At 40.9% G+C, this 25,438-nt stretch overlaps 1 protein-coding gene across 3 annotated transcripts in view; it reads right to left on the bottom strand.

Annotated features, from left to right (window-relative positions):
• taf2 (TAF2 RNA polymerase II, TATA box binding protein (TBP)-associated factor) overlaps positions 1-25,438 on the bottom strand; it is a 181,704-nt gene that overhangs the window by 134,045 nt on the left and 22,221 nt on the right. The window contains exons 3-8 of one of the 3 annotated variants that reach the window (XM_060921386.1): positions 24,053-24,213; positions 22,245-22,363; positions 12,993-13,134; positions 10,044-10,275; positions 6,388-6,572; positions 2,904-3,017 (exon numbers count right to left, since the gene is read on the bottom strand). In XM_060921386.1, coding sequence (XP_060777369.1) covers positions 2,904-3,017; positions 6,388-6,572; positions 10,044-10,275; positions 12,993-13,134; positions 22,245-22,363; positions 24,053-24,213 — 953 coding nt within the window. Of the gene's footprint in view, positions 1-2,903; positions 3,018-6,387; positions 6,573-10,043; positions 10,276-12,992; positions 13,135-20,018; positions 20,133-22,244; positions 22,364-24,052; positions 24,214-25,438 lie in introns of those variants that run through there. The other 2 variants (XM_060921387.1, XM_060921388.1) reach the window with 2 other exon arrangements.

Here is a 25,438-nt window from a genome sequence, read left to right as displayed (position 1 = left end):
ACCTGAAAATGTCCATTTCTACTGTTCGGGCAATAAAAAGTAGACAGCAACTGGAACTGTTACAAACTTGCCTGGAAGAGGACCCAAGTTTATTCCCCCCTCCCAACGTACAGTGAGAAGGACAGCAAGAGAAGAAAGGAAAAAAAATCCCCAAGGATCACTGTTGGTGAATTACAAGAAAAAGCCAAATCTTGGGGTTTCCAAGTCTCCAAAAACACCATCAGATGCCACCTCCATGCCAACAGATTATTTGGAAGATATGCCTGAAAAAAGCTTTTTTTGTCAATTAAAACACAAACATAAGTGCCTGAAGTTTGTGAAACACTACTACAACTTTGACTGGAACGGTGTTCTATGGTCTAATGTAACAAAATGGAGCTTTAGGACTGCAGTTGACTTGCTGACTTTGGGACTGTGGCTGTCGTGAACGGTTTTGCGCTCGGGTTTCCGTCGGTGGGGGGTTTATAGTATCAACGAAGCTGACTTTGTTAGGACTGTTAATGTTATAGTCATGTTGTCTGTTGTTGCCCGGATGGGGATGGGTTCCCTTTTGAGTCTGGTTCCTCTCAAGGTTTCTTCCTCATTTCATCTGAGGGAGTTTTTCCTTGCCACCGTTGCCACAGGCGTGCTCGTTGGGGATAGATTAGGGATAAAATCAGCTCATATTTTAAGTCGTTCAAATTCTGTAAAGCTGCTTTGCGACAATGTTTACTGTTAAAAGCGCTATACAAATAAACTTGACTTGACTTTTTGGCAATAAACACTCAAGGTGGGTTTGGTGTAAAAAGAAGAATGGCTATAATGAAAAGAATCCGATCCCAACTGTCAAATATGGTGGAAGTTCTGTGATGTTTTGGGGTTGTTTTTTCTCCAAAGGCCCTGGAAACCTTGTTAGTGTACATGACATTATGGACTCCATGAAATACCAGGACATGACGGTTAAAACTGGCTCATCACTGGATCTTCCAGCAGGAAGATGAAGCATGTGCCCAAATCAACACAAAAATGCTTCAAGCTTCTGGCATGGCCATCTCAGCCCCCTGACCTGAATCCCATTGAAAACCTGTGGTGGGGGCTGAAGAGGAGCGTGCACAAGAGAGGGCCTTAGACCCTTAATGATCTGGTGAGATTGTGTAAAGAGGAATGGTCTCAGATGCCCTGCTGTGTATCGCCAACCTTATTGAATGTAATAGGAGAAGACTCTGTGCTGTTTTACTGGTCAAGGGAAGTTGTCATACAATATGTATTAAACACAGGGGTGCCAATAATAGGGCACATGCATTTTTGTTAAATTATTTCTTGATGAGGGATTTTTCTCTCTCTGCATAAACTTCAATTAAAAGGTTGGCTTTTTATAATGTGAAATGAAGCTACTTCACCAAAGGGTGGATTTTTCCTCTAACCTTTACAAGGGATACCAATAAATGTGGAAGGCACTGTATATACTGAGTAACTGCAAGATCTCATTATCCTTCTACAGGGTCGCAGGCAAGCTGGAGCCTATCCCAGCTGACTACGGGCGAAAGGCGGGGTACACCCTGGACAAGTCGCCAGGTCATCACAGGGCTAACACATAGACACAGACAACCATTCACACTCACATTCACACCTACGGTCAATTTAGAGTCACCAGTTAACCTAACCTGCATGTCTTTGGACTGTGGGGGAAACCGGAGCACCCGGAGGAAACCCACGCGGACACGGGGAGAACATGCAAACTCCACACAGAAAGGCCCTCGCCGGCCCCGGGGCTCGAACCCAGGACCTTCTTGCTGTGAGGCGACAGCGCTAACCACTACGCCACCGTGCCGCCCTAACTGCAAGATAAGAAATGTAAATTCAGATTAAATATCAGTGACAAGAAGCCATTACTGTAGGTAAATAAATATAGCAAAATTAATAGCTTAAAACATGTTTTATGATAAAACTGGCATTGTAGTATGAAGCCATATTATGCTTTCAGAAAAAGAATAAATGCTCCTAGCACCCATCTGTTTCCTGTGCAGCAGAAAAGCAAAGTAAAGCTTTTCTGAACATCTGATTTCGGTTTTAGAATAAGGGGGTGCATTGTATCAGTGTGTTGCACACCTGGTAAAATTTCAAGGCAAGTGCTCTCAATCACACAGCATGTTTGGTTATGCAACTGGGTTTGTGCAAGTCCAAATAAAGACACAGAACTGGAGCCTGAACATCTGATTTCGGTTTTAGAATAAGGGGGTGCATTGTATCAGTGTGTTGCACACCTGGTAAAATGTTGAAGCAGAGGAAAGAGCGAGAGCGAGAGAGAGATGGTCTGGAACAATAGCCCAGATTCTTGGTTGCCTGTCTCCAATTACAGCTCTGAACAGCATTAAACCACACAATTAACTCCACGCAGGCAAGTGCTCTCAATCACACAGCATGTTTGGTTATGCAACTGGGTTTGTGCAAGTCCAAATAAAGACGCAGAACTGGAGCCTGAACATCTGATTTCGGTTTTAGAATAAGGGGGTGCATTGTATCAGTGTGTTGCACACCTGGTAAAATTTCAACATCTCTGAGCTAGGAGGTCGATTCTAAATGGGTGTTGTACTCAACATGCGCGCGCGCGCACACAACTTGGTATTTGATGCTAGCAAGTAATGTAAATCTTCAGAAAGTTGGGGAAATGGAGAGAGACAGGAACCAGAACTCTGCTGAGTTTTAAAAGGCACACATGTTAAGCCATTAAAAACACAGACACAATGAAGTAATTCATCATACCTATTACTTTTTCCACACAAGTTCATGTTTTCACAAGTTCAAACTTAGTAGTGAAAAAAGTGGCATCTTCTGACATTTCCATGTACTCTGTACATTTGGTGAACATTGAGCAACAGTAATAATGAGAAATGATCCAAACCTGATGGTGTGCATGCACTCACCATGACATGCGTGAGATGAAGCACCCAAAGAACTGTTGGGCCAGGGCCTGTGCCAGACAGAGGCGTGTTGCTGGCGTCTGGTCTATAATCATTCCACTGTGCAGCAGGTTTGTACTACAATGGGGTGTGCCAAATACACAAATATTCAAATAACACACAATTATTGGGATAATACATACACAATTACAGAAATCAATCAATCCATCTACCCATCCATCTCTGTTAGTGCATCTCAGTTTAACTAGCCACCCACCCATGCATTCATCTCCATCTATATATCTTTACACAGAGGTTCTTGGTTAATTTCTCTAACGAAAAGGAAGACTCAATAAAAAAAAATAAAAGTACTGTACAGACCTCATCATTATGAGAATAACAAGATGGAATAAATTATACATGTCCAGTCCAACTTCAGTTTCTGTTTTAATTAGAATTGTTAATGTTATTCATCACTGAGCCAGAGAAAAACTGGGGATTTTAAAATAAAAGTTAACTTGGTTAGTATACATTATAGGGGATTGAAGTAAAATACTTGATTTAACTTTTATAAATATTTATGCCTATATCAGAATAGCATAACAGTACGGGTATAATGTGTGTATATTCTATCGACATTCATTGGATATGAGCAATTGCACACTGATTGGCTACTCTACTACTAGGATATCAGCTCATATACCATGAGTAAAGAAAAACAAAATGGCAGCTTGGTCATCAAGTATTTAAAAGAAACAGAAATAGCTGAAAGAATATAGTTTTCTTCCCCCCAATATTTCCTGTTCCACACTCCAGCCCAGTTGGTGGTGGTAATGTACCTTTAAGTTCATTTGCCAACTGCTGAAAAACTTGAAAGAAGAAAAACAAAATGGTGGCCCGTGTTACTGAACCAACCAAGGACGAAATAACCTTACTCAAAAACAAAACCCCCAAAAATTAAAAAAAAAAAAATGAAAGGGGGGGGGGGGGGGGGGGGGGGGGAGAGACACACACAAAATATAGAATAAAAAGTATTTGATAGTAAGAACGTTTCTTTCCCCCCCCCAATAATTATTAAAGCATTTTATGAAAATGATTGTCAGATGTTTTGTATAAAGTTTTTATTTATCGAATTTACAAAAAATAAAAATGCTCCATTTCTCAAAATCCAGTGAATGTGGATAGAATAAAACAGTTATTCCACTCAATCTCATCATACATGGCTTATAGCTCATGTACGACTCGATTTTGTGGAATAATTGTCAAAAAAAAATTATATATATTTTTATATATATATATTTATATATATATATATATATATATATATATATATATATATATATAAATTGTATGGGTCTGTCTCAGAAACTGGGTACTGTGGGGGTACCCCATTAAATATACTCTGTCAATAAACTAAACGGTTTTGAATGGTGATGTTGGTTTTAATTTGTAATAAAATGATGAAAGAAATAATACAGATAAAACTAAATCTTTGATGTGAATACTCTATTCAGAATTTGGCAAAAATTCTGCAAATTTGTGGAAAAATGGCGGCTTGACCTGGGACATGATAAATGGTTGACTACATCGCATTCCCTTAAAAAGGTTGTAGTCCACTGAAAAGTCTACAGTTATCACTAATTGTATTTTAAGTTGTAACTTTATACACCTAAGGACTGGTGCGCTCACAGAATAATCATAACCGTAATAAAACATCATGCAAAATATTTGATCACCGTTGTAACTCCATTTTCCACATACCCAAAACCAATATGATCGTGTGTTTTGATCTAAATGGAAAGCCTCAGGGTCAACGTCACTACCTCACCAAAAGTAGTAACTTAAAATCACTACGCCATATAAAAATTTAGTTATAAATCTGCGATTTTGTTTTTTAAAACGAAAGCTGAAAGTTAGGTATAGAATATGTTTCTTACAGAATATGTTACAATGGTAGCTGGTCTTGTATGAATTTCTGAGCTATAAAATGAGTTGTGGTCTATTTTTTTACCGTAGCATGTTGTGTGCGCGGGGAAGGACACACATTAACAATTTGCATGTGTAGAATGGAATTTTCCACTCCAACAGTTAGAAGTTGATAGTGCTTCCATTTGCGGTCTTTCTGTTACCCAAGTGATCTGTTCGGACGTTATCACTGAAAAGTGAATTTTATTTTGTTTTATTCTTGCAGTATAAGGCAATAGAATGTTTATTTTTCATCTTACTTTCATATTTCGTAGTGTTTGCATATTTTTGGCCAATATTTTGCAACCATGGTCAATTTAGAGGGAACTTTTGATAGAATCTACAGCCAGTCATTTTGCCCCGCCTTGCGCTCCGTCTGGTGCAGTAGTGATGTCCCGCTGCTCGCACGCCGCAGCAGAGACCCACGCAACCTTCAGCCAGTACAGTCGCTGTTCTTTTACCAGCGCCATTATTCTCATCTTTCCAGTGTGTTCTTAATTTTTCCATTATGTCCTATTTCGCCATATCAAATATCCACAATGTATCATATTATTCATATTTAAGTGAATAATCAATTCAGTCATCATAACTTGGCATTTTAACCCAAGCAATCAAAAAGAGGAAATTTATTCAATATTTTCACTCATCTGTGAAGGAGGGGCTTTAATTCTTCATGATGTAGTTATTTAAGAATAAACCTTTATTATTCGTCACATGTATACTTCAAGCACAGTGAAATTCATCCTCTGCATTTAACCCATCTGAAGCAGTGAACACCCACACACACACACTCAGAGCAGTGGGCAGCCACACCAAAGCGCCCGGGGAGCAGCCAGGGGTTAGGTACCTTGCTCAAGGGCACCTCAGCCCAAGGCCGCCCCACGTCAACCTAACTGCACGTCTTTGGATTGTGGGGGAAACCGGAGCACCCGGAGGAAACCCACGCAGACACGGGGAGAACATGCAAACTCCACACAGAAAGGCCCTCGCCGGCCGCTGGGTTGGTTTATATGCAAATCAATTTTGCAAAAGCATTTGAATTGTAATCAAAAAATTTTTCCACAGTGGAGGCCAGATAAAGCAAAATACTATCTTTATTCTTATTAAAAACATGACAAAAGAAACACTGAGTAAATGCAAAAAAAAAAGTTAAATTAGAAATTTATTTTTTTACCATAATGTCCCAAATGAGAGACCAGTTTCTGAGATGGACCCATATATATAAAAAGCAGGGCTCCCGATGAGTGCAAAATGTGCTAGCAACTAATCGCATGTTATTTAAAAAAAAAAAAGCAAATTAAAATAATGGATAAAAACCCAACCATCTTATGTAAATAAAGATACAAATTTCTGGTGGTCAACTGTTTACGAGAGACATCTCCTTACGCTTACAATCGCATACCCTGTGGTGGTACACATACGTCATACGGACACAAAAGCCATCAAAAATCAGGTTGATGCGCAACTATATCCTCTTAAGTATGAAGTTTTCTTAATCTCAGTACAGTGTGGTCTTGATGCATCATTTCAGTCCTGCCCTCACCTGAAAATACTCATGGAGGCATAGCAGGAGACCTGCATGTAGGCCTCGTCCACAAACACAGTCTTGAAACAGGAGTATGGGTAACGACAGGTGAGGATTTCCTCATAGAACTCGAACACCTCGTGCAGGTAGGACATGGTGTGTTTAAGTAGCGGCAGCAACTGAGGCAGGCAAAAATGAGTCACCTTAAATAAATAAATAAAATATAGATAGATAAATAAATAAATGAGAGAACTGATTTACATCTGGACCAACAAACATCATTAGCTGACTGAGAAACCCTCGTCCTGTCAAACACACAAATCAGCACATTAAATGATATACGAGTTAAGTATACAACACCATAAGACTTGTAGTGCAAGCAAAATAAAAACAGAACAGAAAATGAGTGAAAACTCCATCCAACAGAAAGGGGTCTGTAATCTGTTTAATAAACAGAAGTGTTCCATAAAGAATAGCAGCTTTGTGAATTGGAATCTTTGTGCATGTTCTGCATGACACAAAGACCAACATGATGCATGCAAAAACACTGTCCAGCAAGGAAACAAGGTTCATATTACAGATTTTGAACAATTCCAAAAATTATTGCGAGGCTGTCTTTAATTTTAAAAATACCAATTTTTGTTGTTGTCAAGGAAAACCCCAAAGGCCACAGTTTCAGAATTATATTTAAAGTAATAGCATTATCTGTCTATTCGACTATTATGTATGTCAGTTCCACAACAACAAACTGTTCTGAAAAAGAGGACATGAAAGAAGGCTTTCTTGAAACACACAAAATACAATACCTGAATTTTCAACAAAAGTCAGTCGTTACAAATTAAACACCATAAGCATACCCAGTGAAAAAAAAGGGGTCTGTATACAATGTTTTCAGTCCACAAAAAATGTTTGCGAAGTAATGGGAATGTTCATGCTCTATGCACAGGTTTCCAGAATGGAGTTTGGGTGTTTCTAATTTTACTCATTTTCCTGAAGGCGCCAATAGTTTTAGTACTTTCCAGCAGTATTTAGTTCTGTGTTGTCTCGTAGACCTGTGTTTTATGTATCACCATGATCCTAGAGGAACGTTGTTTCATTTCACTGTGTACTGTATCAGCTGTATATGGTTGAAATGACAATAAAGCCACTTGACTTGAGCTTGGGAGCTGACTGTACAGCAACAGAAGGTATGCACAGGTCGTCATACCATTTCCACCTATAGGTGGAAATAACCATGGTTATATCCACTGAGGTCCAGAAAGACTGAGCGGTACCATTAGTGTTCAGCTTGAATGCTGTGAAAACACGGAAAAAAAACACATCTAAAATGGGAAACAGCTGTTGTGCGACTGGCTGTAGAAATAGATGCAATAAGAAATTGGAGCTAATGGAGCTCACTTCTGAAAGCTAAAGAAAAGAGAAGCAAATGGTTTGCAGCAATTCACAAAAACAACTGGAATCCAGGCACGGAAACATGCATTTGCGGTTACCATTTTGTTTTATGTTGAATTTTTGAGTAAACTTATACCTCAAGTTATATACAAATAAAGTGATACTCCGTAAGATATGGTCTGCTGAAACATTTCTCCTATAGAGGGCTACCGCATGACGTCACCGCGCCGCGAGATTTTGTTAGGCGCCATACTGGAAGACCAAGTACATGCACTCACAATATAAAACAAAGTACGAGCGAGAGTAAAGTGACACGATGGATGATAATTCGGGTTATGCGAGTACATTACCAGCTGCAGAAAGGGCACGGTATGTGAAGAAACTCACTGTGATTGATGGGTTTGACCCATATGATAAGACTCGCGGCAAGGGAGAATGGAAACATAAGGAGGACCTGACACCAATTCTGCCATCTGTTTGCTACCCAGACATTGTAAACTATTTGTTGTTTACACCCAGTGCCTACACTGCTGATGACTTGAAAGCCTACAAAGGGCTACAGGCTTACAATTATGTTGTTAGTGGCTTGGTTTGTGATATTACAGCTGTTAAGAATAACCTACACATAGTTATGGCCAAGGTAATCTTGTTGATATTTATCTTTTAATAATATATCTTTTCAGTTGAAAAATTAATACTTTTTGTTACTATTAAGGTATCCATAATTTAGGTTAATTTATCCAAATTATACATATGTATTTATGATATATGCCTACACAACAACTATGCTTTATTTATATAATAGAAGGGAGAGCAAGCCCCAAACCATCCTAAATTATTATTATTATTATTATTAAATTGTAGTAGTCTGGGAGGCTTGCTCCTCATACAGTTATCAACTTGGGGCCAATTTAGCATGTTTTAAATATGAATTTCTTGCGTTTGCTTACCTCAAAGTGTCCGCAGATCATGCACAGACTTATCCATTATATCCACAGTTTTTTGCCAAGTCTCACACAGGTTTCTTTCAAGTCTACTGTTGGGCCAATAAATCATAAATGAAACAGCTCAGATTTGTTTAAGTCGTTTGCCACTCCACTTTATTCTCGTGGGTTCACATACCGCTGCCGTTATTTCCCCCTAATCACGAGTTTGTTGGTCTTCCAAAATGGTGCAGGGTCTGTTTACTTCCGGTTTCGGGTGACGTCAGTGAAATCCCTCTATAGTTTTGAATATTTCAGTAATTTTTATACAACTGTCAAATCGGTCTAGATCACGTGCCAACACCTCACTTTCCAACTATAGACATTGTGGAAAAAGCCCCTCTTAAACGCAACATTCTGAACTTCCCAATTCTTGAGCTTGGGAGCTTGTGGAAAAAGCCCGTCTTTACACTTTATATTCCATATAAAGTGTAAAGACTAATAGATGACAAGGAGGAGACTTGACACAGAAGACACTGTAAAACCTTGGTTTAGAACAGCAATGTCAAGCTTTACTAAACTTGGAATAGGTTGACTCAATAGTTGCTTTTCATCTTCAAGTAAAAAAAAAAAATTTTAATTCTGAAATGTGTCACAAATTGCTCCTTTAAATACAAGTTAGAAACATACCAGGTAACAGTACACAATAAGTAGCTAGTAATTTGTACAACTTCAGGCTTTGCTTTCTGTATTTCCCCAGCATCTAAATCAGGTACATATAAATATCAGGAAACTTGATTCCTGGCCACGTCAATGTTCATGCAACACCGGTTTATTTATTTATTTATTTTTAAATATTGTAAGGATTACTGTCGAGTCCAACTGCCTTTAATTTAAGAAAATAATCATTTGTTTTACTCCTGGTTTTGGGTTCCCTGACTGAAGGCAGACATGTTGCACTAACTGGGGGTGGGGGTGCGTTCTGGTGGGAAAGTGACCTCAGCTTTACACTGCCACCCAATGGTCAAAAGTGGAAGGGAAAGAACAACATATACAGTTCTATTTTTCTTAATCCTAAGATTTTGCCTAAATTTTTTTGAGATTCTTGATTTTGTCTCCAAGGAGTACATCAAGAACCCTAACCACCACAAAAGTTGTTTTGTCAGGGATTTAAAATGCCAACATGTGGAAAATGAGATGATGTGATTACAGGACGATGGAAACAGATTTATCAAATCTGGCTCAATTACTACAATGTTACTAAAAGGATATGATTATCAGATCAGTATTGGTATGAGCCAATAATCAGAGCTATGATATGTGTAATGAATTACAAACAGCTGTTTTTCAAACTCCCACCTCGTGCATGTAGGGGTCTACAAGGATCTCGAATGGCCCCACAGCCAGTGAGATGTTGGGGGCAGCGGTCGGGATAGGCAGCACATAATGAAAAGTCTTCTTGCGCATGTCATGAGTGTAGATGGTCTCCATGAGGTCACCGCATGACACAGCCACCATGGAGGCATCCACAGTGAACTCCAGCTTCCACGTGCACAGCTCTGAGTACGAGTCCACGCAGGGAAACCAGAACCTGCACGTGACACACATTAACATTATCTGAGGTTAAATTTCAGTCCCCAAAGACTAAATCGATAACACCAATAAAATTCAATAATAATAAACAGTTGGCAACAAATTTAATTATCAATTAGTAAGTGAAGAATGAAGAACATGGTCATACACTTTATTTAGACTGAAAGCACACTTGATGGGAAATAGTGGAGAATGTTAAAACAGAGAACAGAAGTACAACCAAAGATCTCCAAAATATGGGAACACATCGCATCACACTAGTTAGTTAAATTAACTGTTCAGCCCAGTAGCACCTATAAACTAAAAAGTTAATTTGATGTAAAAACAACTTGTATACAGTCCGGTCCATAAGTATTTGGACAGTGACAATTTTTGTTATGTTGCCTCTGTACACCACCACAGTGGACTTCAAATGCAGCAATCAAGATTGATGTGTAGACTGTCCACTTTAATTCAAGGCATTTGACAAAAATATCACGTTAACCGTTTAGGAATTATAGCCATTTATACATAGTGCCTCCACTTTCACAGGCTCAAAAGTAGTTGGACAAACGGAGTGAAGCAGGTCCATGGCCAGGTGTGGCCCGTTTCCTAGTTATTTCATGACAAATTAAGATGATAAAAGGTCTGGATTTGATTCCAAGTGTTGAATTTGCATTTGCCAGCTGTTCACATGGGAATTCTCAATGTACGGTCCAGAGGAATCAATGCAAGTGAAGGAAGCAATTATTAGGCTGAAAAAATGAACCAGACCCATTAGAGAGATGGCAAAAAACATGAGGGGTGGCCACTTTCTTAAGGAGAAGGAATGCACTGGTGAGTTCAGCAACACCAAAAGACCTGGAAGACCACAGAAAACAACAAAAGTGGATGATCGTAGAATTCTACGAATTCAATCGTAGAATCCTTGGTGAAGAAAAACCCTTCACAACATCTAGTCAAGTCAAGAACACACTCAAGGAGGCAGGCCTATCATTGTCAAAGTCTACAATAAAAAGTCGCCTTCATGAATGTAAATACAGAGGATTTACCTCAAGATGTAAACCACTGGTAACACTCAAGAACAGAAAGGCCAGATTAGACTTTTTTAGAAAGCCTGCCCAGTTCTGGAACAAGATTCTTGATGGATGAAATGAAGATGAACTTGTACAAGAATGATGGGGAGAGAAGGAGTATGGAGAAACAAAGGAAGGGCTCATGATCCAAAGCATACCACATTATCTGTCAAACATGGTGGAGGCAGCCTTATGGCATGGGCATATGGCTGGATCACTGGTTTTTATTGATGGTGGTGCTGATAGAAGTAGCAGGATGAATTCTTAAGTATATAGAGCTACACTTTCTGCTCAGATTCAATCAAATACTGCAAAACTGATAAGACAGCACTTCACAATACAGATGGATAATGACCATGAAGCCAACCCAAGAGCTTAAAAACTGAAAGAGGAAACAAGCAGATAAGCAGCAACTGGAGGTAGCTGCAGTAAAGGCCTGGCAAAGCATCTCAAGGGAGTCAACTCAGCAGCAGCCTTTGTCTGTCACATATGGATTACAGCACAGTGAAATCCTTTTCTTCGTAAATCCCAGCTTGTTAGGAAGTTGTTAGGAAAAGTTAGTAATGATATGGCACTCCCACAGCAGAAACGGTTAAGGGCCTTGATTAAGGGCCCAACAGTGGAAGCTTGGCTTGTTGGGGTTTGAACCTTGACCTCCTGATCAGCAACCCAGCCTTAACAATTTAGCCACCACTGACCCAAATCCTATGTGGAAGTAGTGGGATTCAAAACACACCACCGGAGAAACCAAATCCATTTGTTGTTGTCCATGGGTTCCAGACTTCAGGCAGTCACTGACTACAAAAGATTTGCATCCAAGTATTAAAAACGATGCATACATTTATAATTATGTTAGTTAGCGCAATTACTTTTGAGCATGTAAAAAAATGTAGGGATTATGTAAAAAAAAGGTTGTAATTTGTAAACAGTTAATGCAATATTTTTGTTAAACTCCTTGAATTAAACCTGAAGGTCTACACTCCAGTCACATCTATTGTGGTGGTGTACAGAGACAAATTACAAAAATTGTGTCGTCAAATACTTATGGACCTGACCATATGTTTTGTGTCATCAGATTGTCATCATGCTTTCCCATGAAGCTTATGAGTCAAACACACACACACACACACACACACACACACACACAACGCCTTACAAAGAGCAATCAGTATGAATCTGAGTGTTTCAGTTTGCAAGACAGTCAGTGGACACTGTGCCCTTATAAAGTGTGCAAAATCATTTTTAAAAAAACTGCGAGTTACTTTGTGTTTTCAGAATTTGACAAGTCTCTAGGGTGAGACTTTTTTTTTAAATCAGCAAAATATATGGCTACAGCATCAGCTTATTTTAAATTACCAGAGTCCAACGTGCGACTCCCTTTGAATGTTTTGTCCATTTCATTAACTACACTCCTTTATTTCCAACTATTTCCATGACACAATATCTAATAGCTTTAAGAAATATGAAAAACACTGTTGGGAGACTGTGCGCGCGTTTGTATTAGGTCTGTCATGGTACATCATATTGTATCCTTTGATCGAAAGCTCTCCATTTGATATTAAGTCAGAGTGAGAAATATGTTGTGAGCTGGCAACCCCAGCACACCAACAAAATATTGGCCAGAGCTTGTCTGTGGGCTTCCAAACAATTACTCATTTACCGTGTGGAATTCTGGTATCCACAGGAGAAGACGTGACCTCCTCTCTCAGCCATGCTGCCCTCCATATCAGGCACAACAAAGTGCAGCCCCCCCTTCGGCTGGTCCAATGAGAATTCAATATACACCTTCAGCACCTTCATCTCTGAAAAAAGACCATAGAACAAACAAAGAGCAAAACATCTTTGCATTGTTCCTTATGAAATCAAGACTCTTCTGGGCCGGCAAGATTTATGACTGCTTAGCTGTTATATGATAAAATTAACTGCAATTAAGTATTAAATTTAAGTTAAATTAAACTTAAGTAATTTAACTGAAAAGGAAAGACCTGACACAAACATATGCAAAAATACTGTATAGTACAGCTATTACTGAAATATACAAATGTGTTAATGAACAATTGTTCATGAATTGTTAAATGTTAATATTGTTAATGAACAATAAACAATGAACTATAGCAGAAACTGGAAATTAATCTTTGACGAATTGGTAAGTTATGAAACCTGTAAATATTACAATTTTACGTAGTTAAAAATAGTCCATAAGAGTGTCAGCATCACAGTAGCTCACACAGCCATATCACGAGAAACCAGACTCGTTTATAATTCGCCAAGTTGCTCTTCTTGAGAACAATTAAAACAATTTGATCTTCCAAACAAAATCAATCAAAATCCAGTGAAAAAACTCAGGGAGGAGCAGCAATTTTTGTGAATTGTGGATGGACGCTGCATGGTGGCAATAGCTCACCAGCCTATGACCATGTAAGCTAACAAAACAGACCAAAAAAAAAAAACCTACACACACAAACAGTAAATGCAAGCTTCTACTGAGGGGCTAAGCACTACCAACCACCACCTCATGATGAAATGACAATGCTTTATCCACCACATAGCTTTCAAGAATTTTGCAGAGACAATGAAGCACTGCAGAGATATGACCCAACATCCTTTTTTGTGACCCCAAGATTCATGTGGAGGGGGAAAAAAAAATCATCTGTATGCCAAATAGTTATGAGCATAAACGTACATTGAATTTTGACCTAATAGTGGTGCTAGAGGCCTTGAAGGACAGAGCTCAAATTGGCAAAATGAGTATTGACACCATCTCCAATCACAGTGTCAAATGTCACAATTTTATTTCCATACATTTGTAGGAACTGCCATAGACTTACATGGGAAAAAAATAATCATCATTGTTCTATCCACATTCACTGGATATGAGCAATCGGGCGCTCTGATTAGCTACTCGACTACTAGGCTATTAGCTCATATACCGTGAGTAGAGAAAAACAAAATGGTGGAGCATTTTGCTGAACCAACTGTCTCGTCTCGTCTTCTTCCGCTTTATCCGGGACCGGGTCGCGGAGGCAGCAGTCTAAGCATGGAAGCCCAAACTTCCCTTTCCCCAGACACCTCGGCCAGCTCCTCGGGAAGAACACCAAGGCGTTCCCAGGCCAGCCGAGAGACATAGTCCCTCCAGCGTGTCCTGGGTCTTCCCCGGGGCCTCCTCCCGGGGGGAAAATGCCTGGAACACCTCCCCAGGGAGGCGTCCAGGAGGCATCCGAAAAAGATGCCCAAGCCACCTCAGCTGATTCCTCTCGATGTGGAGCAGCAGCGGCTCTACTCCGAGCTCCTCCCGAGTGACTGTGCTTCTCACCCTCTCTCTAAGGGAGCGCCCAGCCACCCTGCGAAGGAAACTCATTTCGGCCGCTTGTATCCGCGATCTTGTCCTTTCGGTCATTACCCAAAGCTCATGACCATAGGTGAGAGTCGGAACGTAGATCGACCGGTAAATTGAGAGCTTCGCCTTTTGGCTCAGCTCCTTCTTCACCACGACGGACCGGTAAAGCGACCGCATCACTGCGGAGGCCGCACCGATCCGCCTGTCGATCTCACGCTCCATCCTTCCCTCACTCGTGAACAAGATCCCGAGATACTTAAACTCCTCCACTTGAGGCAGAACTTCTCCACCAACCTGGAGAGGGCAAGCCACCCTTTTCCGGTCGAGAACCATGGCCTCGGACTTGGAGGTGCTGATTCTCATCCCAGCCGCTTCACACTCGACTGCAAACCGCCCCAGTGCATGCTGAAGGTCCTGGTTTGAAGAAGCCAACAGGACAACATCATCCGCAAAAAGCAGAGATGAAATCCTGTGGTTCCCAAACAGGATTCCTTCTGGCCCCTGGCTGCGCCTAGAAATTCTGTCCATAAAAATTATGAACAGAACCGGTGACAAAGGGCAGCCCTGCCGGAGTCCAACATGCACTGGGAACAGGTCTGACTTACTGCCGGCAATGCGAACCAGACTCCTGCTCCGTTCATACAGGGACCGGACAGCCCTTAGCAAAGAGCCCCGAACCCCATACTCCTGAAGCATCCCCCACAGAATACTACGGGGGACACGGTCGAATGCCTTCTACAGATCCACAAAGCACATGTGGACTGGTTGGGCAAACTCCCATGAACCCTCGAGCACCCTATGAAGGGTATAGAGCTGGTCCAGTGTTCCGCGACCAGGACGAAAACCGCATTGTTCCTCCTGGATCCGAGGTTCGACTATTGGTCGAATTCTCCTCTCCAGTACCCTGGAGTAAACCTTCCCTGGGAGGCTGAGAAGTGTGATTCCCCTATAATTGGGGCACACTCTCCGGTCCCCTTTCTTAAAAAGAGGGACCACCACCCCAGTCTGCCACTCCAGAGGCACTGTCCCTGACCGCCACGTGATGTTGCAGAGGCGTGTCAACCAAGACAGCCCCACAACATCCAGAGACTTGAGATACTCAGGGCGGATCTCATCCACCCCCGGTGCCTTGCCACCGAGGAGCTTGCAAACCACCTCAGTGACTTCGGCTTGGGTAATGGACGAGTCCACCTCTGAGTCATCAGCCTCAGTCTCCTCAGTGGAAGACATGACGGTGGGATTGAGGAGATCCTCAAAGTATTCCTTCCACCGCCCAACAATGTCCCCAGTCGAGGTCAACAGCTCCCCACCCGCCCTGTAAACAGTGTTGGCAGAGTACTGCTTCACCCTCCTGAGGCGCCAGACGGTTTGCCAGAATTTCTTCGAGGCCGACCGATAGTCCTTCTCCATGGCCTCCCCGAACTCCTCCCAGTTCCGAGTTTTTGCCTCCGCAACTGCCCGAGCTGCAGCACGCCTGGCCTGCCGATACCCGTCAGCTGCCTCGGGAGTCCTGGAGATTAACATGGCCCGATAGGACTCCTTGTTCAGCTTGACGGCATCCCTTACTTCTGGTGTCCACCACCGGGTTCGGGGATTGCCGCCACGACAGGCACCGGAGACCTTGCGGCCACAGCTCCGAACAGCTGCATCCACAATGGAGGTAGAGAACATGGTCCACTCAGACTCAATGTCCCCCGCCTCCCTCGGAAGCTGGGAAAAGCTCTCCCGGAGGTGGGAGTTAAAGACCTCCCCAACAGAGTGCTCGGCCAGGCGTTCCCAGCAGACCCTCACCATACGTTTGGGCCTGCCAGGTCTGTCCAGCTTCCTCCTCCGCCAGCGGATCCAACTCACCACCAGGTGGTGATCAGTTGACAGCTCAGCCCCTCTCTTCACCAGAGTGTCCAAGACATAGGGCCGGAGATCAGATGAAACGACTACAAAGTCGATCATTGACCTCCGACCTAAGGTGTCCTGGTGCCACGTGCACTTATGGACACCCCTATGCTCGAACATGGTGTTCGTTATGGACAAACCGTGACTAGCACAGAAGTCCAATAACAAAACACCACTCGGGTTCAGATCGGGGAGGCCGTTCCTCCCAACCACGCCCCTCCAGGTGTCACTGTCATCTCCCACGTGAGCATTGAAGTCCCCCAGTAACACAATGGAGTCCCCAGTCTGACCACTCCTCAGTACCTCTCCCAGGGACTCCAAGAAGGCCGGATACTCTATACTGCTATTTGGGCCGTAGGCACAAACAACAGCAAGAGCCCTCTCCCCAATCCGAAGGCGCAGAGAGGCGACCCTCTCGTTCACTGGGGTAAACTCCAACACATGGCGGCTGAGCTGGGGAGCTATAAGCAAGCCCACACCAGCCCGCCGCCGCTCACCACAGGCGACTCCAGAGAATTGGAGAGTCCAGCCCCTCTCGAGGAGCTGGGTTCCAGAGCCCAAGCTGTGCGTGGAGGTGAGCCCGACTATCTCTAGCCGGTACCTCTCAACCTCCCGCACAAGCTCAGGCTCTTTCCCCCCCAGCGAAGTGACATTCCATGTCCCAACAGCCAGCCGCTGTGTCCGGGGATCAGGTCGTCGAGGCCCCTGCCTTCGACTGCCACCCAATCCACATTGCACCAGTCCCCTACTGCTACCTCTGTGGGTGGTGAACCCACAGGAGGTCAGGCCCACGTCACCTCTTCGGGCTGAGCCCGGCCGGGCCCCATGGGCAAAGGCCCGGCCACCAGGCGCTCGCATACGAGCCCCAACCCCGGGCCTGGCTCCAGGGTGGGGCCCCGGCTGCGTCATCCTGGGCAACGTCACGGTCCTCGGATTTTTCTCCATAGGGGTTTTTGTGAACCAACTGAAGATGAAAAAAATTCTACTCAAAAACACCCCCCCCAAATAAAAAAAAAAAAAAAACTTTAAAAAGCGCAACAAAATATGGCATAAAAGTATTTGACGGTAAGAACGCATCTCTTTTTTATTTTTCAAGAATTATTATAGCTTTTTTCACAAATTACTAATGTCATTTTGCTGGTTTGTTTACATTCTTCATCTTTATTAAACATTAAAATTTGTTGAATTTTTTTAGACTGGTTCAAAAGCCCAAAGAAGTTTGAAATTTACGTAACTGAAATGCCCAAGGAAGAATTAAATGTCTAAAGCTAACAGTTAGGTCCATAAATATTTGGACAGAGGCAACATTTTTCTAATTTTGGTTCTGTACATTACCACAATGAATTGTGAACAAAACAATTCAGACGCAGTTGAAGTTCAGACTTTCAGCTTTAATTTAGTGGGTTGAACAAAATAATTGCATAAAAATGTGAGGAACTAAAGCATTTTTTTTTTAAACACAATCCCTTCATTTCAGGGGCTCAAAAGTAATTGGACAAATTAAATAATTGTAAATAAAATGTTCATTTCTAATACTTGGTTGAAAACCCTTTGTTGGCAATGACTGCCTGAAGTCTTGAACTCATGGACATCACCAGACGCTGTGTTTCCTCCTTTTTAATGCTCTGCCAGGCCTTTACTGCAGCGGTTTTCAGTTGCTGTTTGTTTGTGGGCCTTTCTGTCTGAAGTTTAGTCTTTAACATGTGAAATGGATGCTCAATTGGGTTGAAATCAGGTGACTGACTTGGCCATTCAAGAATACTCCACTTCTTTGCTTTAATAAACTTCTGGGTTGCTTTGGCTTTATGTTTTGGCTCATTGTCCATCTGTATTATGAAACGCCGACCAATCAGTTTGGCTGGATTTGAGCACACAGTACGTCTCTGAATACCTCAGAATTCATCCGGCTGCTTCTGTCCTGTCTCACATCAATAAACACTAGTGACCCAGTGCCACTGGCAGCCATGCATGCCCAAGCCATCACACTGCCTCCGCCGTGTTTTACAGATGTGGTATGCTTTGGATCATGAGCTGTACCACGCCTTCGCCATACTTTTTTCTTTCCATCATTCTGGTAGAGGTTGATCTTGGTTTCATCTGTCCAAAGAATGTTCTTCCAGAACTGTGCTGGCTTTTTTAGATGTTTTTTAGCAAAGTCCAATCTAGCCTTTTTATTCTTGAGGCTTGTGAGTGGCTTGCACCGTGCAGTGAACCCTCTGTATTTACTTTCATGCAGTCTTCTCTTTACAGTAGATTTGGATATTGATACGCCTACCTCCTGGAGAGTGTTGTTCACTTGGTTGGCTGTTGTGAAGGGGTTTCTCTTCACCATGGAAATTATTCTGCGATCATCTACTACTGTTGTCTTCTGTGGGTGTCCAAGTCTTTTTGCATTGATGAGTTCACCAGTGCTTCCTTTCTCAGGATGTACCAAACTGTAGATTTTGCCACTCCTAATATTGTAGCAATTTCTCGGATGGGTTTTTTCTGTTTTCGCAGCTTAAGGATGGCTTGTTTCACCTGCACGGAGAGCTCCTTTGACCGCATGTTTTCTTCACAGCAAAATCTTCCAAATGCAAGCACCACACCTCAAATCAACTCCAGGCCTTTTATCTGCTTAATTGAGAATGACATAACGAAGGAATTGCCCACACCTGCCCATGAAATAGCCTTTGAGTCAATTGTCCAATTACTTTTGGCCCCTTTAAAAACAGGGTGGCACATGTTAAGGAGCTGAAACTCCTAAACCCTTCATCCAATTTTAATGTGGATACCCTCAAATGAAAGCTGAAAGTCTGGACTTTATGTCCATTACATAACTATAACTTGAATATGTTTCAGTAAACAGGTAAAAAAAAAAAAAAACAATTTGTGTCAGTGTCCAAATATATATGGACCTAACTGTACCTTCGCATGATAGCAAGAGGTCACTTTCTACAAAAAAAAAGGGGGGGAACCCCCCCACAACATTAAAGTCAATTTGTATAGCCATCAATAGGTTAAGAAGTCTGCCTATGCGGAAATGATTTTCAGATGTTTTGTATAAAGTTTTGATTTATCAAATAAATTTACTGAATTTTGATATCAAACTTGATTTATCAAATAAAAATAAAAATGCTGTTTCTCAAAATCCAGTGAACGTGCATATAATAAGTTATTCTACTCAATCTCGTTGTATATAGCTTATAGCCAACTCAGTGCTACGTGCCTCATAGGCTATCAGCTCATGTATGACTCGATTTCGTGGAATAATTATTTATTATTAAGTTGAGCCAGATCCATGTGTAGTCTTTGACTGCCATCTTATCATCAACTGTTGTAGCATCTATGTGAAATATCTCTCCTTTGTTAAAAAATTAATTTCTGTAGACAGTTGACAAAGGACTAACGTGTATGTGATACAGCACTGGAGTTGTGTTGTGTGCAAGCTCTTTACCAAAATAGATAATAACTGACCAAAAGGGGTGGCATGGTGTTCCAGCGGTTAGTACTGTCGCCTCACAGCACAGGCTCTGCATTCAAACCTGCCAGTCGACTGGGGCCTTTCTGTGCAGAGACCGCATGTTCCTCTGTGACTGTGTGGGCTTCCTCCGAGTGCTCGATTTTCCTCTCACAGTCCAAAGACATGTCGATTAGGTCAACTATCTACTCAAAATTGCCCATAGGTATAAGAACCCTGCTACTCACCCAATGTCAGCTAGGATTGCCTCCAGCTCAGACAAGATCCACAATGGATAATTGGTATAGAAAAGTAATGAATGTTTGTAGTGCTTAGGAACACTGAATTATGCATGATAGAGATTTATATAGAGGTTTTTGTTGTCACCTTAAGTGTACAATTTTGTTATGGTTGGACTTCTGTTGACTTCTTTTCCAATTGTAGCTCAAACAGGGTTGAGTGCACATACATATGATTCATAATTTTTTAGCCCACAAAGGCTTCACCAGACTTTACAATAGTTATATAATAAATAATAATAAAAAAGAAAAGAAAAACCCACATTTTTTCATTGCATTAATGAAAATGCTCCATTACTCATGAGGGCAGCCATCTGTGAAAATATCAGGTTAAAAAGTTTGAAGTCTTTTTTTTTTGTTGTTTAAACATTCTAGCAGGAAAGGCTTTGTGTGCAGTAGGTTCAAGCATTGGTCTTCCAACTTGCCATGGGTCTACAAGTACTGGATTCATTTTGATGAGTATAGGTCTTTTTTTTTTTTTTAAACCACAATATGTCTGTTTCCAAAATATGAACTTGCATCCAGTTTTGAGCCTTCATTGTCAAATTTGTTTGCATGCCATGAGCAAAAACTGGTGAAGATTAAACAAAATATGGAAGGCTAAGAAACTTTAAGGGTATTCAGGAAATTCCAATTGGTGTGTAAAATTCATGGTGGGCATGATTAAAAATCAAGCTAACTTAGAAGCTTCTGACAAAAAAAAAAAAAAAAATCTAATTACGATTCTAAACCAAACACTTCAAAAGTAATGGGGGGGGGAAAACTTTGTTTTTCCCTTATTCAAATACTACAGAGTGATCAAATAAGACAAAACTAACAGGATCTCTCCAGAACTCATGCTTGAAGTATGTTCTGAGCTTGGACCGAAAATGTTAAAGTGCTGCTGTTTCATCCTGTTTTGCAAAATGGCAAAAATTCAGAAATGCTGGATGGAAAATTTCCGCCTTCAGGTGAGTTGGCATCATGTCAGAAATCAGAACGACACCAAACTTATAAATTTACTTCAAATGTTTCCAGAGGAACAAGCAGAAACATTTTAGTTTGAGTGGCTCCTAGTGCTCAAATGATATGAAAGTTGTGGTGTACTCTACATGTGCAGTGCCAATTAATATTCAAGTTTCATGAGAACCCAAACTTCCTATTAAGCTGCTTTCGCAGTCAGTTTGGTGTTACAGATGAACGGTTTTGTCTGAAGATAATCTGAGCTAAACATAAAAACTCAAAATGGTAGAAAACCTACCCAGACAGAAAATGTTATTGGGTGTGTTGACCTCTGCATGATCCATTTAAGTCCTACTTCAATTAAATCAATGGTGGCACTAACAGCATTGGGAGACGGAGCCAAAACCTGCAATGCAATGACTATTGGTATTATGCCCAATCAGTGTGTCATATTTCACAACTTTTCACTTCATAAAGATGCAGAGGCTGAAACTGACTTCCACCATATAATAATAATAATAATAATAATATTATTATTATTATTATTATTAATAATAATAATAATAAAAAAACACAATAGGTACGTGTACACTTTTGGTGCTTGGCACCTAATGATAATGCAATGATTTGCTTATTTTAATTAACTCATTAAGAATAAACTCACTAAATATTTGTATAAATTATATTGTTGAAAGGTTAATTGCAAATTAAAGCCAAACAATTTGCAATTACATGATTAAGTATTGAAGGTAACAGTTCACACACTTACTTTTACCATATCAAATGTGAAAAAGGAAACATGAGAAAGGAAAAAAACTTTTTTGGTAAAAGCACTCATGATGAGTGCTTTTAACAAAAGAAGTTTTTCTTTTCCTTTCTCATGTTTATTTACTGTGTGCTGATCTGAATGACTAAGTTGTTATATTTTGGGTATTGGTTTTCCCATGAGTGATGTAGAGGTGAGTTATTACTAGTAAACACGAGTAGAGTGCTGCAGCTTACCGTCTCCCTGCTTCCACAGCTCAGCAGGCACTTTAATAGAGAGCTCTCCATTTCCAGCATCGGGATCCACAGCGCTCACTGCTGCAGCATAAGCACTAGAGAAATAGTTCAGATTCCGCCTGCAAGACAAACACAGGCACATCATCATTCTGGATTCTGACAGCAAGCAAAAGGATAGAAGTGTCTTAAATGAGAGTTCACACAAGTCAGAAATTATAAATAAATTATTTCCAAGAATGATTTAGCCTGTGTGTTGGCATGTTCTATAAAAAGAATCGCTCCTGGTTGAAGAGGAGTTCAGAATGGTAGACTTATGTACATCCTGGATCCTTTTTGCAAGAAATGTAATATTGCACTAAGTATCAGTGACAATGAACCGAGTAAAAAATAAACCATTTTTATTTTAAAAAATCTTGACTGTACTTTATATGCCGTTTTAGTATAAATACACAGGTGATTATAGAAAACTGTGCACGTTGATTGGTCAAGAAATTCTGACTATTTCTCAATTATCACCTCGAGTGACTCGGCAAAATGGCAGCCAATTTCTTTGTCACTGTAAGTGAGGAAGAATTACAAATTATCAAAGAACATGCTGTTCCTAAAAGCACTAAAGATGCTACGAAGTTTGGTCTAAAACTATTCAAAAGGTAAGGTGGAATTGTGATTTATTTGATCCATTTCAAAACAAAGTATTTCATGTGAGTTGGCATAGATAAGTGAAACAAGTCTGCACCGCGGCCTTTATTATATCTGCATGCGGCATTTGAAGTTTGAAATAAATTTAAATTTTATTAAATTTTTTTTTTTTAATAACTCACCTATGCATTTATACTAAAACAATTATCCGCATCAGGCTTAGTGAATATAGGTGAATAATAACCTCGACTTTGCCTTGGTTATTACTCACAGATATTCACTTCGCCTTTGGCAAATAATTGTTAAATACCGTATTGGCTCGAATATAAGATGGTGTTTTTGTTGTAAAAAATAGCTCTTAAAAAGGGGGGTCGTCTTAAATTCGCGGACTAGACAAAATGCCGCCAAAAACGAAAGTGAGGACAGTGAGAGTGAGCAAAGTGAGGCTGAGGATCTCTGTGCTGAGTAGCTGTAATTTAGCAAACTACCCTTTCCATTGTTTCAGTTGTTTATTATTGTAAACCTTAATGTATTGTTTAATGCATTGTTTAAAGCATTTGCACTGTTCTGCAAATTTATTCCATATACCTGTAGGCTATGGGAAGTTAATGCATTGACATTCTGAAGTTTATAAACTTTCAATCTAAACCTGACAAATTTGTTGAATTAATGCAATTTAAATGTTTTAATTTGGCTTGTCTAGTAGCCTGCAGTTTAGCCTCTTTTTTTACTTCTATGAAAAGTGTTCACGGAAATGAGACTGAAATGACCTCTATTTAAATGTGAAAAACAAAAGCCTCTAATTTTAAACAGAATTTTGAAATAAATACACTTTATATGAATGAACATTTGGTCTTCAAAAAACTTTTTCCCCAAAGATGAACTTGGAAAAGGGGGGGGGGGTTGTCTTACATTCAGGGTCGTCTTATATTCGGGCCAATACGGTATATTTTTTGAGTAATTCAAATTCAGTTTCAGAGTCCCTATAAGCAGCACTGTTGCATAACATCTGTCCCATTTTCCATTTAGGAGACAAGATAAAGTCAGCCATCAAATTTAACACTGGAAAGACTTTTGCATAACAATATAAATTCAATGGTATATTTTGTATCCAAAAATGTAACGTCTACAAATACGAATGTACAGAAGATTCTGAAGTGCAATCTCACTGCTTGGACTCGTGGTGGCAGACCTCCAGCGTGGGATCATTATAAATGAATGGTGCTTCCAGCTCGTTCACTCGCACCCTGTAAATGCGGCACTGCTTGCTGTTCAGCTTGATGCGGCTCAGGTTCACCACTGTGGGGAAGATGGTCAGCTCCACGTAGCCCTGAGTCACATATGGTTAATACAAGGTTTGCTAATTATGTTGTAATATAACCAAGCGTGTTATACCACTATTAGACAACACTTTCAGAGCCATTTCTGGAATGTTTGCAAGTCTAATTCACCATTTCACAGATTATCCACTTAGTCCATCACTTAATTCACCAGCCAGCCAAACCACGAGTCTGTGTGTTATCCATCAGCTAGTCTTCCAGTCTGTCAGGCTGAGTGTCAATTTATTAATCTGTCAGTCACTCAATCTTCCAACCACCACATACAGTTGAGAGCAAATATTTACATACACATAAGCTAAAGACACGGGTTCTCAATTACCAAATGCACGTACAACAGAAAACTGGGTGTAGGGTCACTTCCACACAAAGCTGGGCATTTATCAATGTGGACGTTAGTGGAAGCTACAATCAAACCTCATGTCCAGTCTCACCTCACGTGCAAAAGTTTTTGTTTCAGCATGGACATGCGGTGCAGCACAGTAAATCTGGTTGAGTGAAGAATTATTAGACCATATATTCTGACTGGTTTCTAGCATATGCAGCCACATATTCATCAGTTAAAAATGTGTAGTGTATGGAAAAATTCTGTACAGTCCTACACTGACTGTCATATATGCAAACATTTTGCAATTAATGGGGTTTACAGATTTTTGGCTCAAGATGTACGTTATTTACCAGCTGGGAGGGCCATATCGTGAAATACTGTGACCGAGGTCTTGAAAGTACTGACCGAGGCCCTCTGGGCCGAGGTCAGTATTTAAGGCCGAGGTCACGGTATTTCACCATACGGACCGACCTTAAACTCGTAAATAGTGTATTTATTTTTTTCTTTACCAAATTCTAACAGAAAACGAGAGCGCCCGAAAGGGAAAACCAAGCCGAGCCGCCATTTTGAATCCTCATTCACGGCTGTAATGCAAATTGCTTCCTCCTCAGTATACAAGTGCGCTTCCATGACAGGGAAAAAAAAAAAAACCCTACATTTTGCCGCCTATGCAGTCCCCTATTTATACAAAATTGAGTCATTCAGGGCGGCACAGTGGTGTAGTGGTTAGCACTGTCGCCTCACAGCAAGAAGGTCCGGGTTCAAGCCCCGTGGCCGGCGAGGGCCTTTCTGTGTGGAGTTTGCATGTTCTCCCCGTGCCCGCGTGGGTTTCCTCCAGGTGCTCCAGTTTCCTCCACAGTCCAAAGACATGCAGGTTAGGTTAACTGGTG

Source organism: Neoarius graeffei, chromosome 5 (assembly GCF_027579695.1).
Source record: "Neoarius graeffei isolate fNeoGra1 chromosome 5, fNeoGra1.pri, whole genome shotgun sequence".
Lineage (NCBI taxonomy): Eukaryota > Metazoa > Chordata > Actinopteri > Siluriformes > Ariidae > Neoarius > Neoarius graeffei.
This window is presented reverse-complemented; position numbering and strand designations above follow the sequence as displayed.